The sequence below is a fragment of the Pseudozyma hubeiensis genome (assembly GCF_000403515.1).
Source record: "Pseudozyma hubeiensis SY62 DNA, scaffold: PHS58, whole genome shotgun sequence".
In the NCBI taxonomy this organism is placed as follows: Eukaryota; Fungi; Basidiomycota; class Ustilaginomycetes; order Ustilaginales; family Ustilaginaceae; genus Pseudozyma; species Pseudozyma hubeiensis.
Window position 1 is genome coordinate 219,248 of NW_012133840.1, and position 25,791 is coordinate 245,038.

General features: G+C 57.6%; 10 protein-coding genes across 10 annotated transcripts; 4 read left to right on the top strand and 6 right to left on the bottom strand.

Annotated features, from left to right (window-relative positions):
* Nucleotides 1-34: 34 nt before the first annotated feature.
* On the top strand, nt 35-1,762 carry PHSY_006192 (glutamyl-tRNA synthetase; the record flags this gene model as incomplete). Its single annotated transcript, XM_012336795.1, has 1 exon — nt 35-1,762. The coding sequence occupies one exon, from the start codon at nt 35-37 to the stop codon at nt 1,760-1,762; it is 1,728 nt and encodes a 575-aa protein (XP_012192185.1).
* A 215-nt stretch (nt 1,763-1,977) lies between these two features.
* Nucleotides 1,978-7,368, bottom strand: PHSY_006193 (potential Arf GTPase-activating protein; the record flags this gene model as incomplete). Its single annotated transcript, XM_012336796.1, has 1 exon — nt 1,978-7,368. The coding sequence occupies one exon, from the start codon at nt 7,366-7,368 to the stop codon at nt 1,978-1,980; it is 5,391 nt and encodes a 1,796-aa protein (XP_012192186.1).
* A 402-nt stretch (nt 7,369-7,770) lies between these two features.
* Nucleotides 7,771-8,575, bottom strand: PHSY_006194 (hypothetical protein; the record flags this gene model as incomplete). Its single annotated transcript, XM_012336797.1, has 2 exons — nt 7,771-7,963; nt 8,319-8,575. The coding sequence occupies 2 exons, from the start codon at nt 8,573-8,575 to the stop codon at nt 7,771-7,773; spliced, it is 450 nt and encodes a 149-aa protein (XP_012192187.1).
* A 988-nt stretch (nt 8,576-9,563) lies between these two features.
* PHSY_006195 (midasin) lies at nt 9,564-10,430 on the top strand (the record flags this gene model as incomplete). Its single annotated transcript, XM_012336798.1, has 1 exon — nt 9,564-10,430. The coding sequence occupies one exon, from the start codon at nt 9,564-9,566 to the stop codon at nt 10,428-10,430; it is 867 nt and encodes a 288-aa protein (XP_012192188.1).
* Nucleotides 10,431-10,706: 276 nt separating this feature from the next.
* Nucleotides 10,707-13,280, bottom strand: PHSY_006196 (hypothetical protein; the record flags this gene model as incomplete). The annotated part of the gene is made up of 1 exon (XM_012336799.1): nt 10,707-13,280. One exon carries the CDS (start codon nt 13,278-13,280, stop codon nt 10,707-10,709), a length of 2,574 nt encoding a protein of 857 aa, XP_012192189.1.
* A 97-nt stretch (nt 13,281-13,377) lies between these two features.
* On the top strand, nt 13,378-13,841 carry PHSY_006197 (hypothetical protein; the record flags this gene model as incomplete). Its single annotated transcript, XM_012336800.1, has 2 exons — nt 13,378-13,469; nt 13,706-13,841. 2 exons carry the CDS (start codon nt 13,378-13,380, stop codon nt 13,839-13,841), a joined length of 228 nt encoding a protein of 75 aa, XP_012192190.1.
* Nucleotides 13,842-14,369: 528 nt separating this feature from the next.
* Nucleotides 14,370-15,359, bottom strand: PHSY_006198 (likely oxysterol-binding protein; the record flags this gene model as incomplete). The annotated part of the gene is made up of 1 exon (XM_012336801.1): nt 14,370-15,359. One exon carries the CDS (start codon nt 15,357-15,359, stop codon nt 14,370-14,372), a length of 990 nt encoding a protein of 329 aa, XP_012192191.1.
* Nucleotides 15,360-16,212: 853 nt separating this feature from the next.
* On the bottom strand, nt 16,213-23,369 carry PHSY_006199 (hypothetical protein; the record flags this gene model as incomplete). Its single annotated transcript, XM_012336802.1, has 2 exons — nt 16,213-22,588; nt 23,320-23,369. The coding sequence occupies 2 exons, from the start codon at nt 23,367-23,369 to the stop codon at nt 16,213-16,215; spliced, it is 6,426 nt and encodes a 2,141-aa protein (XP_012192192.1).
* A 154-nt stretch (nt 23,370-23,523) lies between these two features.
* On the top strand, nt 23,524-24,118 carry PHSY_006200 (ubiquitin-conjugating enzyme; the record flags this gene model as incomplete). The annotated part of the gene is made up of 2 exons (XM_012336803.1): nt 23,524-23,889; nt 23,963-24,118. 2 exons carry the CDS (start codon nt 23,524-23,526, stop codon nt 24,116-24,118), a joined length of 522 nt encoding a protein of 173 aa, XP_012192193.1.
* Nucleotides 24,119-24,412: 294 nt separating this feature from the next.
* PHSY_006201 (potential mRNA deadenylase and CCR4-NOT complex subunit Pop2p) lies at nt 24,413-25,315 on the bottom strand (the record flags this gene model as incomplete). Its single annotated transcript, XM_012336804.1, has 1 exon — nt 24,413-25,315. The coding sequence occupies one exon, from the start codon at nt 25,313-25,315 to the stop codon at nt 24,413-24,415; it is 903 nt and encodes a 300-aa protein (XP_012192194.1).
* Between the last annotated feature and the right edge of the window lie 476 nt (nt 25,316-25,791).

Here is a 25,791-nt window from a genome sequence, read left to right on the forward strand (position 1 = left end):
TAGAGAGAGAGAGAGCGCATTCTCCTTGCAAGCGATGTCGTTCACCGCACGCTCGTGTCGCCGCTGCGTGCGAGACCTAGCTCCACCAGCCCGTCGACGTCTACACTCCACCACCACCGCAGCCTTCACATCGACCCCATCGACCTCATCCACCACATCACCACCACGGCTACGCTTCGCACCCTCGCCCACAGGCTACCTCCACCTCGGCGGTCTCCGCACAGCCCTCTTCAACCACCTCTTCGCTCGCTCCCTCGGCGGCAAGTGGATCCTCCGCATCGAAGACACCGATCAAACCCGTCTCGTCCCTGGCTCCGTTGCTGCCCTGCAAGAGACGCTCGCCTGGGCCAACTTGCACTACGACGAAGGTCCCTCCGCCGGCGGGAGCCATGGCCCGTACATCCAAAGCGAGCGCTTGGATCTGTACCGTCACTACGCCGAAAAGCTGATTTCCGAGGGCAAGGCGTATCGAGATTTCCGCGCAGAGGTCGTCGCCTCCACCGACTCAGCCAATTTCACCAAACAAGTCCCGCTGCGAGACACGTACATCGCACCGGACGAATCCGAAGCCAAACACCTCATCTCGCTCAACAAACCGTACGTAGTCCGTCTCCGCGCTCCAACCACATCCCTCGATCACACGGACCTCGTCTACGGCTCCATCCACTTCCCCTCCGACCCCCTGCGTCACGGAACCGAAGATCCCATCCTGCTCAAATCCAACCTCTGGCCCACCTACCATCTCGCCTCCGTTGTCGACGATCATCTTATGGGCATCACCCACGTCCTCAGGGGGGAGGAATGGTTACCTTCGCTTCCGAAACATCTCTGGCTCTACCAGGCGTTAGGATTCCGACCGCCGGAATTCGCACACCTGCCACTGCTGGTCAATGCGGACGGAAGCAAGTTGAGCAAGCGAAGTGGCGATGTCAGGGTGGAGAGCTATAGGGATAAGGGGATCGAGGCGGAAGCGTTGTGCAACTTTGTCGGTCTGATGGGGTACAACAATCTGCGGTATCACGAGGGGAAGAGGAGGGAGGAGGAGGTGGATGGAGCCGGGCTGGATGTGTTGACGATGGGCGAGATGGTGAAGGGTTTTAGGATAGAGGATGTGAATCGGAGCAGGGCGAGTGTCGATCTGAGCAAGTTGTACTACTTGAACGCGAGGCATTTGGGGTTGAAGTTGGGGGAGGCGGAGGGGAGGAAGCAGGTGGTGAGCAGGATCAGGGGGAGGTTGGAGGAGGCGTTTCCAGAGGCAAAGCAGAGGTTCAAGGATGATGCGGAGGTAGCAAAGGTTGTCGAGTTGACGCGTGGAACCTGCGCAACACTGTTCGACGTACCCCAATCCGCCATACCGCTCTTCCGACGTCCCAGCTGGACCCCTCACCCTCCACCCGACACCCTCTCCCTGTTCCGCCATAGCAAACTCATCCACACCCACTTCACCCGCGCCCTCTCCACCGCCCACCAAGAATTCTCCGCCCTCCCCCCCTCCAACTGGACGCACGACTCCATCCACGCCGTCATCGCCTCCCTCCCCCGCCTGCTCTCCAACGCATCCATCCCTCCCAACGACAGCAACGCCCCGAAAACCAAGATCAAAAAAGCAGCCATCCTTGCACCGCTACGATTCGCCATCAGCGCATGCGAAAGGGGCGCACCTCTCGCGGACCTGTTTCTGTTCTTGGGTAGGGACGAGTCACTGGAGAGATTGAGAGCTGCGTTGGACGCTGTCGAGGCTGGATCGTTGAGTTTAGATTGAAGGTGTGGATTCGATGGAGTGCTTTGATGTCGATCTGCAAATTCAACCACTTCTCACAAAATAAGGCCGGGGTGTGTACATGTGATGTGCTCCGTTTTTTTCGGTAGTGTACATCGATTGCCCTTTCTGGGATAGTATACTATCTCCGCAAGCTGTGGGTATCAAAAGTGAGTGAACAACCGGGTCGCCATGTGTCCAATCAGCATCCGCTCTCATCAATGCGACGCAAACGCCTCAAACCTCGCTGGGGGATCGCCGCTTCTAGGCGAGTACTCCACATACCGTCTTGCGTCCTCTTCCAATTGGTTTGATCCCGTCTCGGACGCTGTATCCCACTCCTGGTCTCTCCTCCGCATAGGTCCATCGGAAAACATGGGCGAGGGCGTTCGGCCGCCGAGGTTCGAAACGAAGAGCGACGGAGGTGAAGTGGCGACTCGCAATTTCACGTCATCGCCAAGGTGCAGGTCCGATGTCTCTGTCGCCGCTGCGGTCAAGACGGAGGGGGGAAACAGACGCGGATCAGCTCGAGCCGCTAGCATCGCTTTGCTGACGTGCGCATCCGCCGCTGCTTGAGTCGACAGGTAAGGAAACGATGCGGAGGTGGGCATCGAGGCGAGCAGTCGTTGCTGTGTTGCAGTTGCAGGTGCTGCAAAGTCTGCGCTTTTGTTGTCGTCTGCACTAGAATGAAGTGCGGTCGCATCACGGCGGACGTTCCAACGATGACTTGGTGACAGTGGACTCTTGAGTCGTCCATCGATCTCGTACGACTGCTCGGTGGAGTGTGGAGAGAGCGGCGAGATCGGAGATGCCTGCATTGACACTGACCGTCGCTCAGGGAGCGGACGCGGTCCGTGGGGCCTGGGAGAAATGGGTCCGTCAGCCACCTTGACCGCATCAGATGCCGGCGTCGTATCGACGGGCGCTATACGAAGCCCGAGCTCCTTGGCATGGCTTTGACTCTTTCGGATCGGCGAACTGACGACAGGTGATGCGTCGGTGACTCGGACTGATTGCCTGGTGGGCGTGGCATCAACGTCGTCGACAGTCAGACGCTGCTCCGTACTGTCGTCAGGTGGGGCAGCTGCGTATGCTGCTCGCAGAGACTTTGGACGTGGGTCCTTCCATTCCTGTTCGACGTATTTGCGGCGCCAAAACTCCTTTCGGTCCGACGGCAAAGGAAGCAAGCCAGCTGGTTTGGAGTGTTCCCACACGGCGTTGGCGCGAACATTGCCCCAGTCTCGAGCGGCTTGCAGCTGTTCTTCCGTCCAGTCGTCCAGATCGACCGACTTGACCTTGGAGATATGAACACCCAACGACCGGTGCACTCCGGAGCAGCCGATGCAGATGAAGATGCAGCATGACTCACCGCCAAGCATCCACGATGCCCAACGTGGGTCACTGTCCTGGCAGTCTGCACAACGACGGTTCTCTGGTGCTCGCGAGATGTCTGCGATCTCGGCAGAGCGCGACATTTTCGTGCTGGTCGCCGTGCTTGACACGCTTGCGTTCGTGACGAGTCGATGCTTCGATGAAGAGGTCGACGAAGATGTGCCTCTCGCAGAGCCTTGGCCTTGAACGCCTCCCTTGAGCTGGCCCAGCTCGTCCACTTCGGCCGCCCCAGCGTTGTGCGAGAAGCCAGAGTGGCCGATGCCCGTGCCATCTTGAGATCCATAGCTCTTGTGGATGTTCGCTTCGATCTGCCGATCAAACTCGGCGTCTTGCTCGCCTTGAGTGGACCGAGATGAGACGGAGGCGTCATCGCTGACTCCCGTGTCGTCCCTGCGATGGGATGCTGGCGTGTCAGCCGCAGACGAGCCGAGTCCTCCCGGTCCCAGATATCCCGAGATGGGTGTCTTGTTCGAGATGCCCCGTTGGTGCTGCGACCCTCTACGCGAGGACCAGGCGGACGTCTCGGCGTGACTTTCTGAGAGAGCTGCGAGATGTCCTCCTGCTTTGACTCTGTCCTTGCGATCGCCGTTCTGAGCCTTTGCAGAGGCAGAAAGGTCAGTCATGCTTTGGCTGGAGCCCTTTGTTGTGCGATCGAGGAGCTTTCGAACGGCAAAGTCGTTGCCTTCTTCGGTGCCTGGCTCTGCCTCATCCTCGGTCAAGATGCCTGCACGCTGACCAGATCCATGGTTGCCGAATGGGGAAGCCCGAACGGCTCGGTCAAGCTTGCGCACGCTGGACGTACCATTGAGCAAGCTCTCGATGGCCTTCGAGATGGCGCGCATCCAATCGCGCATCGTCTCCTCGTCCGGAGCTTGGAAGAGGCGTCTGTTGTCGCGCGTAACGATCTCAAAGGCGAACCGACGGTCGACGCCGCGCGCTTCACGGACGGTTGCAAAGCGCAGATCGATGAGCGGATTGGTAGGTTCGAGCGCCTTGGCGGTCTTCCAATCGGCAAACTCAGAGACCTGACCGGAGCCGGAAAGCACGACCCAGCACTCGCGCCAATGTGTTGATCGACTGATGCCTCGGGGTGCATCGGCTCCAGCTGGACCAGTGACGGGCTTGGTGGAGACCCACAGCACGCCTTCTTTCTTGCGGTCGCTTCCTGGAGTTGCATTGATGGCAGAAAGAGCTGCATTGAATTCCGGTGGAACGCTCCGGTGAGGTCCATGCGTGTCATTCTCGACTGCGGGTGCAAAGATGCCCAGACCCTGCTCTGGCTTGCGAGCGCCTGAGCCTTCGTGGCCGCCTGAAGCCGTAGAGATCGATTCGTTCGTGTCCTGCGAGGCATGCCGGCCGCGCAGATCAAGCACGTCACCTGTTCTCAGTCTGCTGGATTCGTGCAATTCCGATCCTCTGCGTGGAGCGGATGGCAAGTGGTCGTATGCCCAGCTAGACGGTGCGTGGGGCCCGACGGCCATTGCCTTGCTTGAGTCAGCATGTTGACCCTTGGTGACCCTTATCTTCATGGAATGGCGTCGGCGAGGTTGTGCTACTTGTGATTGCTCGTCGACGATAGGCTCAAAGGATTCGGCTCGCTTGGCTGTAGATTCTGAGTCGAAACCTGCGTTTTTGCTCGAGGTGAGCGGAGAATTTTGGATGCCCGCAGCGAATGCGCCAAGGAAGGACTTGAACTTGCGTGCCTTGGCCGACACCGCTCCATTGACGTTGTTTGCCGAGTGCAAATCGTTGTCGGGATCGATTCGATGCGCGCCAACGTTATCGGCAACACCGTCGGCTGATTTGCCGAGAGCATGTTCGAGCAGTCTGATTCTTTCTCCTAGCTGACGTGAGCAAGCCTCTACCTCGTGCACCTGCGAGTCTGACGTTTTGAGCGCGCTTGACAAGCTTGCGTCCAAGACCGCCAGGCAGGATTTCTGTTGCTCGCTAGACCAATCAAGCTTTGCTGGAAGGTCGACAAGCCACTGTGAGAGTTGCAAAACCGACTGTGTGAGACGGGCCTCAGCTTGACCGCCATGCAATCTCTGAAGCAGGGCAAAAAGGTCGAGACGTGCTTGCTCAAAACGAAGTTCGCGCAGCTTTTGCTTTGCATCCGTACGATCATGCGAAGCGGCGAGCGAAGGGGATGCTTCGACGTGTGAGCGGCTGGCGAGCCACTTTTGAGTCGACGAATAGTAGATCTTTGACTCGTTGTCGAAGACCTTGAAGCCTTCTTGGATGACGCGGCAGAGCTCAACGATCTTAGCCAGCGGACGCTCGAGGCAGATCTCAATCATGTCTGCCTGATCTCGCTGGTGCTGCAGACTCGCGGTGCGTGCCTTGCGCAGAACTCGATCTTGCAGGCGACCAAGCGTCTCGGGTGCCAAATTGACGAGGCCATCGAGGGCGACATCGACAGCGTCTTCGGCCTCGATGAGCTTTAGAGTGCGCGCTCTCGCTTCTTGCGCTGCTCTGAGAACAGCTTTGGCAGCCTTCTTTATCGATGCGGTTCGACGCTCGAGGTTGACGACGGCAGCACGGAATATAGGCGAGTCATTGACGATATCTTCGAGCGCAAGCTCGGTGCGGTCAATCGAAAGTGGAGTGACCTCTGGTTGTGCGGACGCCGATGGGTTATCGCAGAGTTGCGGCCCGGCTCGAGAAGACACAAGAGGAGGCGACGTTTCAGATGGCGAGAGAAGGTCTGTGTCGAGGTTGAGGGCAGCTATGATGGCGAGGGAATCGGCGTGAGACATGCCTCGCTGGGTCGAAGCGCCTCCAATTGTCGACGAGAGCATGCTGCTGTGTCTGGGAGCGGAAGGTGGCAGCTGAACATAGACAGACATTGCGGCAAGGAGGATGGCTGACTTACCATCGAAGCTCAAGTCGACGAAAGCGCAACAACATCGAGCTCCGTCGTCGCCGTTGGCGCGCTCTAGCGACTTCCAAGTCCAGTCAAAGTCGCAGTCGCTAGCGCCTCTTGTGACAGTGGGCGAGAGAGGTTGATTGGACGGCGTCACTTCGACGCGAGAGATGCCTTCTAGAGCTGCTAGCTCGGGAGTTGCGATGGACGACTGAGGCGATTCGATGGCGTCGGTCAGTCTGTCCATGGAAGAAGCTGCCACAAAGAGAAGCTTAGCAGGAGCTTGTCCGGCGATGGCGGCGGCTGCGTCACTTCGATCCATGCGTGGGAAGGATGGCGATACAGGTGTAGTGCTGGATGCATCGAGTCGAAGTCGGAAGCGAAAGTGGATCTTGTGGTCTTCGGAAGTGATGTAGTTTGTAGCATTTTCAGCGGTCAAGAAGGATGCTGAGCGTGACCATGATTCGCGTGCGATCTCGGCCGGTGGTCGCACCTTGAGCAGCAGCTGTGTGGGATCGAATGTGGTGCTGGAAGGGATGCTGCTGCTGGTATTGCTGGTGAGCGTCGAGAGCGGTGCAACGAATTCGATAGGACCAGGTGCTGACGAAGCACCATCGGAACTTGTGGTGGAGGCGTGGATGGTGAGCGGAACGGAATGCGAAGCGAGACGTAGATCTCGATGAGGTAGCAATGCATATTTGCAGCTCGCATCTGCCTGGATGACGATAGTGTTATCAAAGGCGACATGATGGTGTCGTGTCAATTCGCGTGGCACTGTGGACGGTGATGGGCCGACACGCTGATGGTGCTGCTGCTCTTTTTGCAGAGACAGAGGTTGCAGAGAAGACCGCTTTACGACACGGCTGTGCGGCGATGTTGGCTTGGCATCGAGTCCGTCAGCAACACGAGCCAAAGTGTCTGCGCCATTGGCTCTTTCTATTGCACTCTGTCTGCGAGTTGCCAGACGGCCGAACTCGTTGAAAGCATCTTTGGTCCTTTGTCCAAAGTCGTGACTGAGCGGCCGAGATCGCGAGAGCTTTTGCGATGCGCTCTGATACGATGAGGGAGGTGGTGGAGGCGGATGCAGCTTGGACGTGGAGGCGTGTCGATGGTTGAGGGACGGAGGAGGCTGTAGGGTAGGGCCTGTCTGCTGCTGCTGCGACTGCGGCGGTTGCTGATGATGTCCTCCTTGTGACTGAGGTGCCGGATCATCAGCTCGGCATGTGGTTATGCATGTGGTGGCATCGACGTTAATGGAAAGTACCGAGAGTCTCTGTGGATTGTTGATGTAGATCGTGTGGCCAGGGAGCGACGAAAGGCATGACGCAGTGCGCGGAGCGGTGCTACTGCTCATGATTGAAACTTGACGTGATCGGGTGCTTGATGCATTCTCGATGTGTCGTGAGGAGCACTTGAGTCGCTATCGACAACGATGGTGGAGTACGATGTGACCAAGCCGCAAGGTGCAACGGAGAGCTTGAGTCTGTCGACGGTTGGGTGATACGGTACACCCGAGGGACCCTTTTCGTCCCACTCGCCCAGATGATGCAACTAAAACGAGGCTAGAAAATCGTGCATAAAAAGCGAGCTTCTCTACTCCACAATCAGAACTCAGAGACCAACACGCACACACCCGCGTTGGCCATTGTGCCATCACGCGAGCGCGGCGCCAGACCTGAGACAGGGGTCTCAGCAGTGCACAAAAAGCATTCGCTCACTGTCGCTTGCAAGCGCACACGCACAGTGTCAAAGGGTCTCACTCTCCTGGCATTCGACTGCTTCTCGTAACGGTGTCGATTGCTGCCATTTGCTTCCTCCTCTTTAAGGGAGAGCTGGCAACGAAGGCGCGGAAGAGCCGAAGCAAGGGCTCTATCGGGAAGACACAGGATCGGTTGCGGCCACTCGTGCGAGGTATCTGCTGCAGAGCTTGCGCACCAAGCTTCGGTGTCCTGGAATGATTGCGCTTCAAGGCTTCGGAAAGCAAGAGCGCCCGCGCCGTCAAGACGCACGCTCGGCGCATTGGGATCGACCAGCTTACCTTGCTTGAAACGTGGAGCGATCGCGACAAGAACCAATGTCGTCGCTGAACCCGCAACACGAGCGCCTGAAGCTAGTGTGTAGCTGAAGTCGGGCCGAGAACGAGAGAATGACTGGCAAGACTTGAGCTGGATTCGCACCTGGTATGTGCGCTCTGTTCAGTCGGTGGCGCATCATGCGGGAAAATTCCTCCCTGACAACTTTTCAGTGCCGCTGCTATGCGGAGAAGCCGATCCCAAGATCAGCCTTGAGCATCTTGACACGCACGGTTTCTGCGCCGTCTGCCCATCCGAGTGGGTAGAGTTGACCACAGTCTCGTCCATTCGGCACCGCTTTGGGATCGTCTCGGTCTCGGTTCCAAGGTAAGCAGAAACATCCATCCAACCACGTGTCCGTCCTTCGTCCTCCTCGCACTCCAACGCCAGAAAGGCAATCAGGGAACAGTAAGGCGACACGGTTGGCTTTCCGCCGCAGAGAAAAGCTTCCCGTGCTTCCTTCAGCGGCGTGCGAATCGCGGTCGACATTCTATCGCCGCTTCGGAGCGTCTCTGCAAGGAGGGTCGCGACTCTCTCCGACGCAGTGAGTGTATATGTGTGTGAGTGTGTGGCGGTGCCTGAAACTGCAAGAGTGGACTCGGCAGAGCCGAGAGAAGCGAGCAAGGGTCCGGAGAAGCGCGCCTGTTGAGCTCTTTTTTTCCGTGGGCAGAGCCTCGCTTGGACTCGTTTCTTCCCGCAATTGGGTCGCGTTTCGAGGTCCGCCAAGCATTGCACTGTGCCGGCCTTGGTAATGCTTCATCCTTGTCTTTTCTCGTCTCGTCGGTGCGGAGGCAAGCGTCGGCGAGTCAATGATGTTCTCTTTGCCCATGGTGCTTGTGGCTGGGAAGAGATTGCTTTTCCAGCTGTTCGACGACGATGCTGAGACGGAGTGGCGTAGCACGGACCTGTTTCATCGACACACAAAACCCCACATTTTTCTTTTCGCTTCGTGACAAGGTTTGGCTCTCAGGATGCATGCACCTTGACCCATCATCTTTGTGCAGCTGGAGCTCGATCCCACCATCTCGATTCAAAAGAAAGGCGGGTTGAGCCAGGCTTGAATCTGCGGTGCAGCTCATCAAAGGTAAAGAGGCACAACCCCCACCGGAGGGGATTCGAGCCTCAAATTCGGAAGGGGCGGAGCCCAAAAGCCAGCAAGGTGACCGGGACAGCCGCTGCTGCCGCACTGGACTTCTGCACTGCGTTGCTGCTGCTCCGCTTCCTGCATCCATTTTGGGTGGCTGCTGACCTTCTGACCCACTTCTTGGCCCGCCATTGGCATTGTTCACACGCTGCCGTTTCATGCGTATGTCCCTCTGCCAAGATCAAGTCAAGGTGCGCGCCGGGCGAGAGACTGCGAAATGAGCCCAGACATATAAAGCGCGCTGTCTCTTCGTTCGTTCGTCCCTCCCTCACCGACCCCTGTACCTATCTTCCATAGCTCTTCGCCTTCCCCTTAGACTCCCGCCTGCCCACCATGCGCACCTTCTCCGCCACCGCCGTCGCCGGCGTCGCCGCCGCCCTCACCCTCGCCTCCACCACCTCGGCCCAACTCGATCCATCCCTGATCACCGGACTCTCCTCGTCGTGCGCCTCCGGACTCGTTGGTCTCGTGACCAACTCTAACGTCTCCTCGTGCCTCGCGCTCCCCAATGCCGTCGGAGCGCTCACCTCGGCTGGCAACAACTCGGTCGTGCCCGGTCTGCAGTCCTACCTCTCCGGATCCATCTGCGGCTCTGGCAAACCCGTCTGCTCCACCGCGGCGCTCTCCTCTGCCAACGCCACTCTCCTCCAGTCCTGCTCTTCGGATCTCTCCTCCAACAACGGCGGTAACATCCCCGCGCTGGTCTACTACTTCATCAACAGCTACGACAAGCTGCGCAACGCAGGATGCCTTCAGAACTCCCAGTCCCAGTACTGTCTCATCAACGAAATGTACGCCCTGCAGAACGCTACCGGTCAACAGATCAGCTTCAGCGGCATCCAGGGCATCCTCTCCAACGAAACCGTTCAACAGCAGAGTCTCCAAGCTCTGGCTGCTAACAAGACCGCCTTCTGTACAGACTGCACCCATGCTCTCTACTCGACCCTCTTCCCCACCAACTCGAACCAGAGGTTCATGGGCGCCGTAGAGCAGACGTGCAACTCGTCCTTCGTCGACGGCAAGATCCCCTCGTCCATCAAGAGCACCGCTCAGGGTAACTCTACCAGCACCAGCGGAAGCTCCTCCGGAAGCAGCGGCACCACCAAGTCCGGCAACGGCGCCATGGGCGGTTTCGCCGGTGCCATCGTCGCTGTCGGTTCCGCCGTCGCCGCCGTCGCTGCCGGCCTCACCCTCCTTTAGAGTGCATCTCACACCTTTCGCTCAAACACACACCTTCACTTTGCGCGTCATTTCTCTCCTTGAAATATCATCCCCTCTTGTCACGCTCACCTGCCGCTCGACTGATCACACATTGCATCGTTGCAATTATCGTCGTTGAAATGTCATCCATGCGTGTGTAGTACATGTAGGTTTCATCGGAACCGACCCTTCTGGATGAAAGTGAGATCATCGTTGACTGCTGTGGTTCAAGCCCGCTGAATGTCTCGTACTGTCCAACCCGCCAACTACCGGCTGCTACTCCTCCTCGGTCCTCGTCAGCGCAGCCAGCCCACCCCTCGCGACCCCTCCGCTCCAAACTCTCTTCAAACTCCTCACCGGATGCTCGGCCGCATCGACGAGATTGTACAGCTGACCGGCCAAGTTGCTCGAACTGCCCGCTGCTGCTGCATGCTGCGCCTCCGACGTGTTTCTCCTCTGCATCCCTGGACGATTCTCCATCCTCGACACGGGACTGTTGGGTGCGGTTTTACGGCCCCACCTCGAGCCCGCAGGTGAGCTGCTGACAGCCGCAACCGCAGGCTTCGCCGAAGGAACGTAGCGTCCGGACGAACGCACCACCCGCTCCAAACCTTCGCGCATGGGGTCGGCGTACCGGCGTGTGACAACATGAGATCGATGAACCGCGATCGCATTGGTGGTGATCGCGATGGCTCGAATCAAGCTCGGATCGACCAGCTGCACCGAGTTGCTGCCGAGCTGCGACACGGGGTGACTGTCGAACACGTCCGCTTCCTGTTTCAAGGCAGGCACATCCGTCGGATCCAACGGGAACGGATCGGGCGAGGTGGTGGTGAGTCCATGGATCAGATGCAGCGGTGTCGAGTTCGGCCCACCCGCAGCAGCAGGCGCCTCGGGCGTCACCAGCCCGTACCCGGTCTGCACGGCAGGCGGCATAGCTGCTCCCAATCCAGCAGCAAACGCCAATGCGGGCGCCCAGCTCGACTCAAAATCAGCCAAGTCCAGATTCGGCCCCAGCAGTACATCCGACAAGGGACTCTTCTCGATCGGTGGACCACTGAGACCATACTCCATCACGTAGCGGATCATGCGGCGTCCCGCGTCCCCACCTTCCTGGCTGTCGTGTGCCTGCGAGAACATCTTAGAGTAAACAGAGTTGGCCTGCACCTCGATCGCCTGTGGCGCCTCTGTCGGGTCGTTCTTGACAAACGTCGAGACCACGGGCTTCTTGTACTGCTCCAGCCGCGGATTGTAGCCCTGCGCGCCGCGCTGTGCGGTGCCGTAGCCGCCGAGTCCGTGATCGTCCATCGAATCGCGAGCCAGTCGCAATTTGGCCGCTAGCTTCGCCGCGTCGGCCGCCGTGAGACTTTGGGTGCTTGCAGTTCTTCGACGATCGAGGACCGCATCTTGACCAGCTCGATGCTGCTGCTGCTGCGATGCGTACCCTAGCGTTCCGGTGGCAGACCTCTGCGCTGAAGACAAGGGGGATGGGGTGGCGGCGCTCGAGTTGAGCGTCCTGCTAGAGCCGGCTTTGTGGAGTGTATTGGAACGGCTGTCGAGAGATCCGTGAGGCAATTGGTCGAGTCCAACGGGCGCGCTGGTGCTCGAAGTCATGGCGCTGACGCTTCGGCCGGTTCGACTTGGACCCGCCATCGGTGCTAGCATATCACCTCGGTCCTCGTGCCGCGCACCCAGACGGCCAGCCAACGCGTTGTGTGTGTCGAGCATGGGTGGTGCTGCGGACTGTGTCTCTCTCGAGAAGAGCGGAAAGCGATTGGACAAGACAGACGACTTGGATCGCACCGAGGATGGCGAAGAGACAGGCGGCATCGAAGAGCGGAGGGTGCGATTCGACGCGCTCGAAGATACTCGATGGTGACGAGTGTGCGCAACGGGATCGAGCGTGAGTGCAGGAGCCTTTTGGGACGCAGTCTTGCCGGACGAGGGAGAGGTCTCGAGGTTGAGCGACGACAAGCTTTGACCAATGGATGCGACCTCTGGTGTAGCTCGCGAGGATGATGGCTGCTGCGAGGCAGATCCAGCTGCAGCCGCATCGCCTGCGCGATCATCGACCAAGGTCCTTGAAGTGTCTTCGCGGGTCAAGTGAGCAGGCGGTGCGGCGTGCTTGGGCGAGGCGGTCTCGGCGGCAGTGTTGGCTGCACCAGGCTGGATCGATCTTGTTTCAGGCGTGCTGTGGCCATCCTCTGATTCGAGCTGTCTGGCGCTCGCTCTGGGCGTATCGGGTGGTTGTGTGAAAGACTCTTTTCTAGGATCAGGCAAGGTGGTGTTGGTCGCAGTCTGTTTGAGAGTGGCTGGACGCTTCTTGATGCCGAGCACCAAACCTTCATCGCCCGGGCTGCTGGAGGGAGAGGCCTCGGCGCTGCGATCGCTAGGGGCATTTTCCGCACTGGCACTTGTCCATCCGTCTTCGGGTTCTGCGCGCTGGCTCTTGCCTTTTCTGTTGGCTGCTTTGCGGCGCTTACCGTCATCAGCGGTCATGCCGAGGTGTGTGTAAGACTTGGAACGTTTGCTGCTGAGATGGGAGCTGCTGTCCCGTGAGCGTTGGAGACGGTCGGTTGACTTGCCACGACGCGCAGTAGTCTTTTCGTGCAACGCGTCGGCATCGTTGTCGTGATCGTCGCCGGCGGCAGGCTGTGCGGGCTGATCATCGTGGGGAGACCGATCGCGGCTGCCATGGGAAGGTGCTGCGTTGGAAGACATCATTAGGCTCGGATCGAAGCGACCACGAGCACCACCCAACCTGCTGGAAGAGCCGCGTCGCGCAAGCTGCGTCGACGAGCCCGAAGAGGTGAGTCCATGCGACGAACGGCGTCGCGACGTGGCCGCCATGCTGAGCTGACCAGGTTGAGACTGGCGATCACGTTTAGTTGCGGCGGACGACGATCATGCCAGAACTAGGCGTGTGCAAGCCGAACGCGGTAAACGGATGGACGATGTGACGCAAGGGAGGGAAGCGCGATCCGGATCTACAGATTCGGTCAGAATGGGTTATCTGCGAAGCTGGACGGAGGAGAATCGGTGCGGGGCGGGTCTCCGAGAGGACCTCCACAGCGCAGCTAGGAGTTAGGACTGCAGGGGAGGGCAGATCCGAGACCGAGATGAGAGCGGTCCTTGTGCAGGTTGTCTGCGCCGGGCGTAAATGAAACAAGACGGAGATGATGCAAGACGAGATGAAGTCAAGTGGGAGATGCTGCGAGTGAAGAGTATGGTGGAGGGAGAGGCCAAAACTGAGACTGACCGTTGTGTTCTCAAAGTCAAAGTCGAAAGTGCATCGCGACGCTGCTGGGCTGTGTGATACGTAACAGGACCAACCGAAGATCCTTGATTTCCTTGCTTTCTGCCTCGAGCCGGAGGCAGAGGCGGAGAGACACCGAGGCAAACAGGGTCTAAGCTAGCGGCTCAAGCGCTGAGAAATTTAATCGTTGATCTTACCAGCCTACTATTTCCGGCCTTGGCCTGCTGCTGCACTAACGTAGCGCGCCTTTTTAGCCTGGCAGACGGCAAATTTCCTCACATTTCCAATCAGCAGCCACCAGCTGGCCCAGCGAAGCCGGCATAACTTATCAGCCAAATCCGGTCTGTCGGCCCTCGCGCCGATCCAGCAGCCACATTTCTCGGCCTGTGGCCCGATGCAGTCTCCAAACTCCTGGACATGTTGCTCCACGGTGCAGCTTGCACAGACCACCGCTCGCCATGCTTTCTTCCCAGCTGCAGTGTCGACACAATGCAAAGACCGCAGAATTCATCGCAGCCCACACACGGTCAAGGATCATCGCCTGAGACCTACTGTATGTCGGCTTCGGTGCACAAATCGTATGAGTGTCGGTAGAAATTCGGGGGCGTTGCGGTGCTGATGGAGCGTCGTGTGACAAGTGACTTGCGCAACGGCTCGCGTGGCGAGATCCACGTGCCTGGATTTTACATCTGTCGAGGCTCTCGAAAGTATTCATCTACGCAGTGGGCGATCATGCGATCGAGGCAGGGATGCGTGAGGCAGAGCCTGCGAACGTCGTCTTGGATGCACTCGACGGCGCTTGGGTCCGGCCAGCCGAACAGTCCGTCGTCAAAGTCCTCGTCGGCTTCGTCGACCTGCTCATACATCGATGCGTCCGTCACTTCGGTCATGAGTGTCTGCGTTTGTCGTGGAGAGAGGCTCGTGGCGCTGTCCGGATCCGAAACGAGCGAGGCCTTGGCGTCTGGCGAGCAGGCGGTGGTTTCGCTGCTGTGTGGACGGATCGGATGAGCGCAATTCGGACAGCTTGCGCTGGACGATCCAGCGTTTAGACTTTGACTTCCCGATGACGGGGAGGGTTGGGGTGAAGCTGAGACGGGCTCGACTGGTTGGCGTTCGCGAGTCTGGTTGAGCTGCAACAGCTTCTCTCCGAGACCTTGACTCTGACTTTCCGGCTGTGCGTCGTCAAAGGCGATGGTTTTATTTTCGTAGCTCTTCTCTTCTACACTAGGATTGACCTTTCCATCCGTCGCTGATTTCGACGAGCTGCTTCTCTTTTCCTCTTTCGGCAAGGCTTTCCGACAAGCGTCGTGAAAGGTGCTGTCCGGCTCGATGAGCGATAAGAAGGACTCGACGTCTTCTTCTCTGTTGAACTCGAGCTGAAGACGGTGCGCCTGTAAGATTGCTCCCGAGGATGATACTGAGCTAGAGATCCTACAGCGTTGAAATGGACCCTGTGCCTCACATACCTTTGAGCTTTCGAACTCGTCAAGCATCCGAATGAGAACGCATTTGTTCTGCCGGTACACGACCACCGCTTTGAGCCTTTGCTCGCTGTGAAAGTAGGCCTTGTTGATCCGAACGAGATCGACATCCAGCTGTACGGTTCGTGAAGCACATGGGAACAAGTGAAGACCTTTGAAGTCAGTGGGCCCTGATGATAGGCTCGAGATCATGACGTCTTACCAAGAGCAAGGGTGCAGTTGGCTGATAGCCGCTTCCAAGACCGGTCGCTCCCTTCCACCCTACCCCTCCTTTCCTGCTCTCGTTAACTTGAGCAGGTCCACATTCGACTATGATCCTGAGCTGCCTATCTGCAAGCTCCTGGCTGGTCAGTGTGCTCGTCTGACCCGGAGGATCCTGCGGTAGCCGGCATTTGTGGATGGGCTTGGTGAATGTGACTTTACACCTCAAGTGCTTGCCCGAGAATAGCTGCCAATCGACATGATCGTTGTTGTTCCCATCTGCAGAAGTGCCGGCGGCGATTCGGATGTCTTCGTAACCACGCTTGAACTTTGCCAGAGTGGACTGCCAGCTGACCTGCTCTGTTGCTCTGAGCATGATAAGGAGGATGTATGAATTATCGAGAACTGTTGGCGAGGAGAGAGGAACGGGATGAGAGCATGTGGTCGAATGGAATCAAACACTCCAGAACATCATGTCGATGGAGTGAGGAGAACGCGAGAAGTGTCGCAACGCAGGTTCTCATGGACAAGTTCGGATCATCCGACCGCAAGCTTCCGGTCAGTCTGTCTTTTGTGACAAAATTTGTATTCTCAACCATACTCCCTGATCGGTCGATGCAAGCCGCTTGCCAATCACGCCCTGCATCGTCGGATACGCCGCACTTTCAGCCCTCGAGCCTCGTCTGCGCAACCACAACCTCTGAACAAGCATCTAGTGTGATCTTGCGGCTCTTCCTCATCATACCAGATTCAGATTTCGACCGAGGGCGACACGCTCTCGCTCCGTCTCTGCAGCAGGGTCGATGTGTTCGGATTGCGCTACGCACGACCTTCGCCAGCGATATCAGCCGCTGATCAGTGTCTCCACAATGTGATCCAACAAAAAACCGGTCCAAGGCGGTCTGTTCTCGCCACGGAAAGCTGCATCTGTCACCATGCGTATCTTGCGCCTGATGCTCGGCGCGTCCACTTGGCCAGATTCTTGCCACATTTGAATGTGATGGCGGATCGCCCTGACCATACCACGTACCTCTTCCACATCGTCCAAATCGCTCGCGACCATCACTGTATAGACCTCCTCGCTGACTCCAGACAGAGGCCCGGTCATGCTCGTCAAAACATGAGTGATAGTCTCCCGAACGCCCGCATTCCTCTCGAAGATCGTTTTCCCCAGCTGCTGTACTTTCCGTCGAAGGTTCGTCAGCAGGTTGGGCTGAATCAGTGCCTCTGCGTCATCGCCGAATAAAGTCTTGAGGTGTCTGCGGTAGAACTCGTCGGCGAACCTTACTTCTCTGTATGACCTCACCCGCTCTGCCCCGTCACCTGCTTCGATCCTTTGCTGCAGCTGCAGAAGGCTCACGTACGCCGGCAGCATGTACATCTTGTCCGTGACCAAGCACTCCATCGTCACTGCGCGAATGGGCGGCAGAATCGCGTCGTCGCTAGTCGAAAGCAGAGATACGCTGCGTACCAATTCTCGCTCTTTTCCGGCGGCAGCGAAGCCGCGCATGGCTTCTCGCAAATCGGCCGACCCTGGCCCGATGGACCGTATGCTATCCAGCAATAGGTCAAGCGGTGCAATTTCGTGCGAAGTCAAGCTGCGACTGCCGTGCGGATCGGCGAGGTAGTCGAGGTGCGCCGTCTTCCGCTTGACAAAGAGAGCCTGTGAGGTCGAAGAAGAGGCCTTTTGAGCGACAGACGCCGCTGCAGAGGTGCGAGCTGTCATTCCACTGCTATCGATGCTAGCTGACCAGTATCGTTCTGTCGCTGTCCGGATCGTTCCGGAAAGCTGACGATTGGGCAGGAGCAGGGGCGTGAATGCCTCTGCATCGCTTGCGACGCTGTCTGTGGTAGCAGCTGCTGCCATTGTGACAGGCAGGCTCACCAGCTGATTCGTCTCAACATCCGTAGCAATGAGCAGTCTCGGTTCGATAGCAAGGAACCACAGATGTCGGAACGCTTGCAGATGCGCACGATTGTCTCCGCTCCATCTCGGAAACGGAGGCAAGAACGAGATTAACAGGGCCGCCACGCCCAAATCTGAGGTACCCAGGGTGAAACGTCCTCCGCCGAGGAAGAGCAGCCCCAGTGCCATATGTGTCGCCATATGGCTGCCGTAACATACGTCGCCGTCGACATCACCATGAGCTCTTCGGAGCTGACGGAGCAAATCGACATCTCCACTGCCTGCTAGCACCAACGCGAGCGAGATCCTTGCTTGATCCAGTGCAGCCTGAAGGGCCGCTTTGCGAATTTTGGAGGAAAATGAGACGGCTTGCACTTTGACCTGCTTGTCGAGCTTGTGCAGTTGCTGCCAGAGACAATCACGCGCCTGAGCATCTTTGGATCCAGCGTACTTGAGTCCGATCGCAAAGCATGCCCCGGCCTCAATGTTGATCTGAGCCAGTTGAGCGGCTTCGGACGTCGACCTGCCAGCCTCTATGCGTTCCTGTAGCCAGTCCGGCAGCACGCTGTGGAGCCATCGTTTCGTTGGCTCAATCGAGTCCCACATAATGATGGACCGCGCAAGCACGTGAACGAACAGCACATCCGGTCGGAGCGTATCGAGCTCGCGTGGCGTTTGCGGAGGCGCCATGACGTCCGCGACCATCTTGGAATTGGAGCGCAGATAGATGAGACCAAATGCAAGCGCAGCTGGAGCAGACGTGAGGTTGATCTCGTAATCCGTTCCAGAGCCTCCGTCCGATCTCAGGCCGCCTGGCATCGAGAAACCAGCCTTGCTTTCCCCGTTGCCCTTGATGAGATGCGCAAGACGAGCGATGATGCGTTTGTCCGGCAGACTCTTCATGCCATCGCCTCGACCTTTGCCCAGATAGACTAGTCCTAGCGCGAGACCTGCCGAAAGAGAGTAAGCTTCTCGATGCTGCGGCTGGATGTTGGGCGTGGGAGACTCTTGTGCGCCAATCTGATCGAGCATGCGTTTGGCGGTCCAACGATGATTGCTGCCGAGGAAGACAAGTCCCATGGCGAGCAGGCCGGCTGTCTGAGTGATCGTCGACAGATTCAGTGGAGCTGATCCGGGTGGTAGAAAAGCTGTGAGCTGCATCCCGATGAGATGTCGTGCGGTCGGGTCGGCAGTGGCCACGGTCGACACGGCCATACCGAGCAAGAAGCCGATGGTCAGCAGGTTGTTGCGCATCTTGAGGTAGCGGAAGACGTGCACAGGAGTCAACGTGGGCAGCTGCTTCATCAATCCAAGTCCATACAGGAAACCAGCATGACGGGCAGTGACCTGCTCGCCCAGATGAGCAAAAATCCATTTGGAGTCGACGCTGACGTTGCCGACCAAGTTGAGCTCCAGTACCGATGCTACGCCGTTGTGAAATTCTGGCCAGTCCAAACCGGTCGCATCCGCTTTTGGATCGGGCTCGATCGTTGTGCCGCGTGGTCTCACTTTGACAGCCAAGCAGATGGACGGGATGCGCCATTTGTGCGTCGACGAGAACTGCCGCGATGTCATGAATAACATGGCTCGGCCGGGTGACAGCGCTTTGGTTCGCTCGCTGATGGCTGCAACCGCTGCATTGTGCTGCTCAGCGATGGCAGCCTCGGTCTGATTCTCGCCTTCGGCAACGTAGACGGAATTGACAGCGTCTGTCTTGAGCATGGCCACGACATCGCGCAGTCGAAAGTCGCGACTGAAAAGCTGGGCACAGATCGCATCTAAAGGTGCGTCCTCTGGAAGCGTCCTGATGAGCTGTTCTGGTATTTTCCGCGCATTTGCTGTGCTCAACGTGCCTCGCAGCGTTGAAGAGTTGAGAGCGATCTCTGCGCGCTGAACGAACTGGTAAAATTCCGCGGTCTTGCCACTCGGAGGATCGGCTTGGCAGCATCGAACTGCCTGGTACAGCGGCAAAGCTATTCCGAAGGGAAGCCTGCGCAATCGTTCCAGATCAAGCCCGTGCATAATCATGCAGTCGACTACTGCAGTCGAACGCGCTTGAGGATTGGGATGGGCCTGTCCCAAGACGAAGAATGTACGGAAGGCTGCATCCAGCATCGGGAAAGTTCGAGCCACTTCAGCAAGTTGAGCCGGTGCACCCGTTCGGACCCAGCTGTCAATTGATCCAACATGGTCGCCGCTGCCAGAGCACATGTGGAGAAGCGCCTCGTAGAGATCCTTCGGAGGATCTGGGGTGTTGCCAGTTGTGTCGTTACGCGAACCGCTCTCCAGCCCGTACCCATAGAGGCTTTCATCCGAGGCAAAACGAGTTCGAAGCGCCTCGATCCACTTCGGAGCATGGCTGCACTGAGCGAGAGCAACGGCAAGTTGTGGCACCCTGCTGGAGCCGTGTTCAGCGTTCGAAGTGTCGAGACGCATCTCCTCTGCGAACATGTACAACAATATGAGGATGTGGTACGCATCTTCCGTCGGCAGAGCATCTTCGGTCCAGGTCGGTACGTCCACGTCCGTCTTTGCAAGGTCGACGCTATCCTCGAGCCTGGTGAGACCACGCAAAAGAGTGTCGCCTTGAAAGAGACGATGAGCTGAGTCGCTGTCAACCACTTGAGCCTTATCACGCGCCGACGGAGCGAAGATCTTCTCCAGTCCAGTCCAGTCTGCGGCTATCGAAGCCTGTCCGTATTTCGACGGCGGTCCGGAACTGGTAAGGAAGCGTGCTTGAATCCACCGAGACTTGACTTTGGCGGCGAGGCGGTGGGGTAGCGTATGCAGTAGGACTCTCAGCACTCTGTTGGCGATGGGACAACTTGGACGAAAGTCGAGATGGACATTGATGCGATCTTCTGACTCTCCGGATGTAAGCTGCACACAGCGTGCATTCCCTGCCTCTGCTGCCGCAAGCTTGAGTGTGGATGGGGGTGCCGAGAATCGGCCGAGTCCTTCCTTCAGGGGCCCGAATCCACTGATGTCCAGTGCCGTCACTGTCGAGGCGGGCGGTCCAAAGTGGATCTGAAAAGTTCCGTCGGACGACTTTGTCAGAACCTCTGTCGAGTCTGGCGCCATTGTCTGTAACGGCAGGAGATCGGCGCATGGAATGGCAGCAGTAGCCTGCGCTTTGCTGGGAGCTTTGCAGAAGGGCAAGTTGCGATGGTTTTCTCGAGATCCCAGTCGCTGATAGCCGAGGCGTCGACAAAAAGTTTGGTCGAGGAGCGGTAGTGAGAGGAAGACATAGGCGGCGTCAGGATCGACACGGTCGAACGAAGCTGTGCTCACCCGCAGACCATCCAATTTTGCTCCCGAGCTGAGACCCGGCAGCTTGATCTCTTCCAAGAGGCAGACGCAGGCGAAGCTGCGGGCGAAACCATCCAAGTCGGCGATCCGAGACAGATCCGTTTGGTCGTCGTCTGCGATACCAGCCTCTCCATCAAGCGCATCCGGACCGAGATTGTCGATCGCAGCGGTGGGCAGAGCGGAAGTTAGTCGACTTGGGTCGGCGCTGGTGTCGATACGCGAGAAGTTGAGAGAGAGTCGAGGCTTGATAGCTGAACTCGAGACCCTATTCGAATTTCGAGGTCCTGCATAGGGCGTTCGTGCGGCGGCCTGTGAGCTGCGGCGGAGGCGAGCGGCTGAGTTGGGGTTGGTGGGAATGCGCATGCTGGTACCAGCGGCACCGAGCTCGTCCATGATAGTGTCATGTTGGTACGGCTGGGATTGGAGGCGAAGACCATCTGCGGTGTGTGAAATGTTGGCGAGCGTACGATCTCGAGCTTGGGCTACCTGGTCGTCCTTGCGGCCGGTTGATCTGCGGTCAGAGGTGGCGGTGTGCATAGCGCTGATGCGTCGGCTACGTCCGCTGGGATCCCTTCCCATGTTGGCGGAAGCCATGCCACTGGTGCGCCTCTCGAGGTCGATGCGGGCGCTTCTTCGGAGGGTGGATGGGAAGCCTCTTCCAAGCGCAGTGTTGACTGGAGCACCAGAGGTATCCGAGAGCGTGCGTACATGGCTTCTGGTGGGCGGCTGTTCGGCACGCTGGTTATTACTTGTAGGTGCCTGATCATGAGATCCATTGGCCATGCCCTGTTGGCCGGCCGCAGTCATGTCGAGACCTGGGTGAACGCGCGGAGTGGAAAGCAACGCCGGCGTTGCGTCAAACGAGTCAGGTCGAGCAGCGAAAGCGTATACGCGGATGGCGGAATCGCGCAGGCTCGTGGTGACAATGAACGGCGGATGGTCAGGGTGAGAATGTGTCGAGACGAAGGCGACGACCTCATCCATCTCGCCAAAGGGAGATGCAGGACCGTGCGTGACCGGTTTAGGATCGGTGGATGGCGAGATGGAAAAGGAGAGCTGAGGGAAGCGATCTACGGGAACGAGGTCGTCGTAGCAGCGCGAGAGGTAGAAGACCATGGGCAGCAGACGAGCTGGATCATGATGGATCTGGGATGCGAATGCTTGGTCGTATTCGTCGAGGATGTTGGAAAGGTCGTAGACCGAGTCGGAGGAGCTAGAGAGGTCAGGGAATGGATAGCCGGTGTTGGACGTGGGTGGCAATGACGACTCCATGGAGGGGCGTTGCAGTCTTGAAGCAATCCTTTCGTCCTCTGACTCTATCTGTCGCTGGATGAGGAAGCCAAGAGGTGCGGGGAAGGCTCGGGAGAAGCGGAAGGGAAGGTCCATGTCCACTTGATCGCCAGTGCCGGGGAAATGTATGTGTACAGCTTGCTCGAAAAATACGCATAAAGCCCTCGTTGGCGGTCGGTTGTGCGGGTCCTCGCGTGTCTTTTCGGGGGCCACCTCTACGGTATCCTGTGAACTGAGTTGAAAGAGCGTCCAGAACGACTGCAACACCGGGGAAGGAAAGGAGAAAGAGCGCACGAGCACGCTACCTCTTGTCCATGTGAGCCGGTGATCGTGCCATCGAAGCTCATCCTGAGCATTGAATTGATGGTAATTCGAGCCATCTTTGGATGTTGCTGAAGAGGAGGCAGGTGATGATGATGATGATGACGCTGCTGGGAAAGTTTCGGGACGAGGGGCCGGTGAGACTGAGAATCCCTGTGTTGTAGCTGTGGAGCGAGCACGGATCTTGCGAAGACGAGCGAGCAGCTGAGAAGGCTCTTCGATCGAGGACGTATCGCAGTTGGACACATTCGCAGGGGTGTTCGCGTTCGCCACTCTGGCGCTGATGCGCTGTGATGCAGACATGGTTGTGACGACTGGCTTGTCGTCGGCTACGGAACGGTCGGGGGTGGGCGTGTTACGGCTGATCGGTGAAGCAGGCTCGGCGCAAGCGAGCCTAGGAGCAGAAAGAGCGATGCAGCGTCATGACCATGCTGCGACCTGTGATACGACGCCAACAGAGAGGTTGATGTGAGTACAGAGTGGAAGAAGGCGAACGTGATCATTGAGCAAAAGGGTCTCATGTCGGCCAAAGTGTCACTTTGCACGCCGCGCCAACACAGAGACGCGACTCGGCGATTTTCCAGGCTTGATGCGAATTTCCTCCACAAGACCCATGTTGAGAAATGTCTGCAGCTTGCCTCTAACATTTTACTGTGTCTTCGTCTCTTACAAGGTCTTTCATCTTCAGCCTTGTCATCTCATTGCGGGTCCCAACTCATGCTGCGATCATGACCATCGGGCTGACCAAGCAGATCACAGCAGAGACCACCTACATCGTCCATCGTCAAGGATGATTCTTCGACGAAAAGCGAGGCCAGACCCTGCCAGTGGGTCACACAAATCTGAATTTGGTCCACAGCTCCGGCCATAAGCCCTGAAAATATAGTTGGGCCTTGAGAGCGGCGGCAAGGCGGCGTTTGCGAGACGGGCGTGAGTGACGCTGTGAGACTGTGCCATGGCCACCAATCAATCACTCAGCCTTTTGACTTCGGCACCTTTCCGTCTTTCTTGCAGTCCACCTCCTTCTGTCCAACCTCGACCTTCGCATCTTGCATTCGCACCTACGCCTTTTACCATCAACAACCCTGAACCTTGGTCATACCCAACGTCGCGGCAAGCATTCACGTTTCCTTCATCCCCACCACAATCGGCAAGTTCCCACTGCTTTGATTCATCGTCGGATCGCCGCAACAGCAATCAGGCTCAGCTCCGACCATCAGCGCACGCTCATATCTTCCTTCAACCGCAATCTCACACAACCCGCAGATCGCTGCTTCCAACCACTGCACCTCTCTATCTCCCCTCGTCCCCGTCATATCTCCGATCACAATGACGTCTTCGCCTTCGGGTAACACGCTGCTCCTCAAACGACAGCTCACCGAGCTTCGCAAAAGACCCGTCGACGGCTTTAGCGCAGGTCTCAAGGATGAAACCAACCTTTTCGAATGGGAGATCATGATCATCGGTCCCAACGACACACTCTACGAGGGCGGTTTCTTGAAAGCAGAATTGATATTCCCACCAGAATACCCGCTGCTCCCGCCCAAGATGAAGTTTATCACGCCCATGTGGCATCCCAACATTTACGCCGACGGTACCGTCTGCATCTCCATCTTGCACGCTCCTGGCAAGGACGAGTGGGGATACGAAGATGCGAGCGAGCGCTGGCTGCCCGTGCACACCGTAGAATCCATCGTAAGTTCCACGACAGCCTCAGCGCAAAAACGAACCCGCTTACTGACATGGATACCTACCTTCTCTCACGCAGCTCATCTCGGTCATCAGCCTTCTCTCCGCCGACGTACCCAACACCGATTCACCAGCAAACATCGACGCCGCCAAACAGGTCAGGGAAGACATTGCCGCATACAAGAAGAAAGTAAGACGGCTCGTCAGACAGTCTGCGGAGGAAGCCTTCGATTGAGCGCTCCAGCTCAAAACAGCATCTCAGCACTCCTTTGCTTCGCAGATGCTTGCCATTCACCGTACAGATCCGGACTCCTTTCCAATTCATGTATCACCACCAAAATCTACTTCGTCGGTCCACCTTGTTCGTGAACTCGACTTCACGGTCCAATCTGGCTCGTCTGAACAGCACACACTGAGCGCATGTGCATGGAACGACGCTGCGATTCAGACGATCGAGCAAGAACGCCGTATCTACTATTACAAGAGTACAAATGGTAGTGGTACAAGAAGAGAAAGAGCGAGCTACGCCTTATCGCTCGGTCGAAGCGGTCAGACTAGATTTGAAGGGACTGCCAAAGTTCGAGCCGTAGCCTCCCGCAGCGTAGCCACCCGACACTGATCGCGGGATGGCCGAGCCATCGTGGAAGCTTTGCACAGACACGGGCCGACCTTGGTTGTAGTGCACCATGCCGTTGACGTGCGATGAGCTCGAAGAGAACCCATACAGACAGCCGAGATACTTGGAATCGTCGATCGAGCCGTCAAAGTATTTCTGTCGCATCTTGAAGAATGTCGTCGCCGTCAAGAGGCTGTCGCTCCCTGCCTGGTGCTGCTGACCGATGCGGCTTACCTGCAGGTCGTCGGCGACATCCTGCAACCCGCCCTTGAGCGTCTTGCAGCTCCTCATGAGGAACTTGATATCGTAGATGCACGGGAACCACACTCGCAGCAGCGCAAAAAAGTCGGCTTCCTGCGCGGGCAGCGCATTGCACGTCACCACTTTGAGCAAGTAGCCAAAGTCGTACCCGCTGTGGAACGAAACCCACTTGACATCGTCGAACAGCGCCAGCCCTGAAGTGATGAGCAACTCGCCAAAGTGTTCGACGTCGATCCCCATCCTTTCGTGTCGGTCGAAATCGAGTCCGGCTTTTGTGAGCAGGTCCAGCGAGTCTGGCGCACACATGTCGTCGTTGATGCTGAAGCGGAAGTTGAACTGCCATGTGCAGACGTCGGGTGGCAGGTTGCCGTTCTCGTCGCAGAGCGTGATGCCGAGCTGGATGAGTTTGAGCAGATCGACATTGCAGCGCAGCGTCTGATAATGGTAGTCTGATGAGCCTTTAAATGTGCCTATTGGCCTTGCGACGATACCGGGGAACTCGGTGTCCATGGCAACGTATGGGTACTTTTCAATCGTCTCGCGCAACAAGGCCATCTCGACCTCGACATTCTCCGACCAAACTTCTCGTATTCTTCCCGCCATGACGGCAGTATGCTGTTCCGAACCTTTTGATATGCTCGGATGGGACCGTGAGCTGAAAGGCAGCTGTAGTATGCGCTCTCGATCCACCCGTTCAAGGATTGGCGTACAAAGCTTTGCGTGATTTCTGCCCCCTGATTTCCGCAAAGATGATTATTGTGGAACAGATGCCGGTACGATTCTCTGTACGGTGCACGTGGTGAGCGATAGTTGGTAAGAAGGCTTGAGCTGTTGCCGATGGAAAAGGTAGATGCTGGTGGATGCTGTCGGTGCTGATGTGTGGGAATGCAGCAAGCGGCTGCGGTGATCGGATCGCTAATTGGCCCAATTCGTACTGAAGAGTTGCGCTCCGATTCCCGATCTTTCGCCGATTTTGGATTTCGGTGGCAGACCGCGCCTGTGCGTTGTGCTGTTGCCTCGCTGTGCTGCTG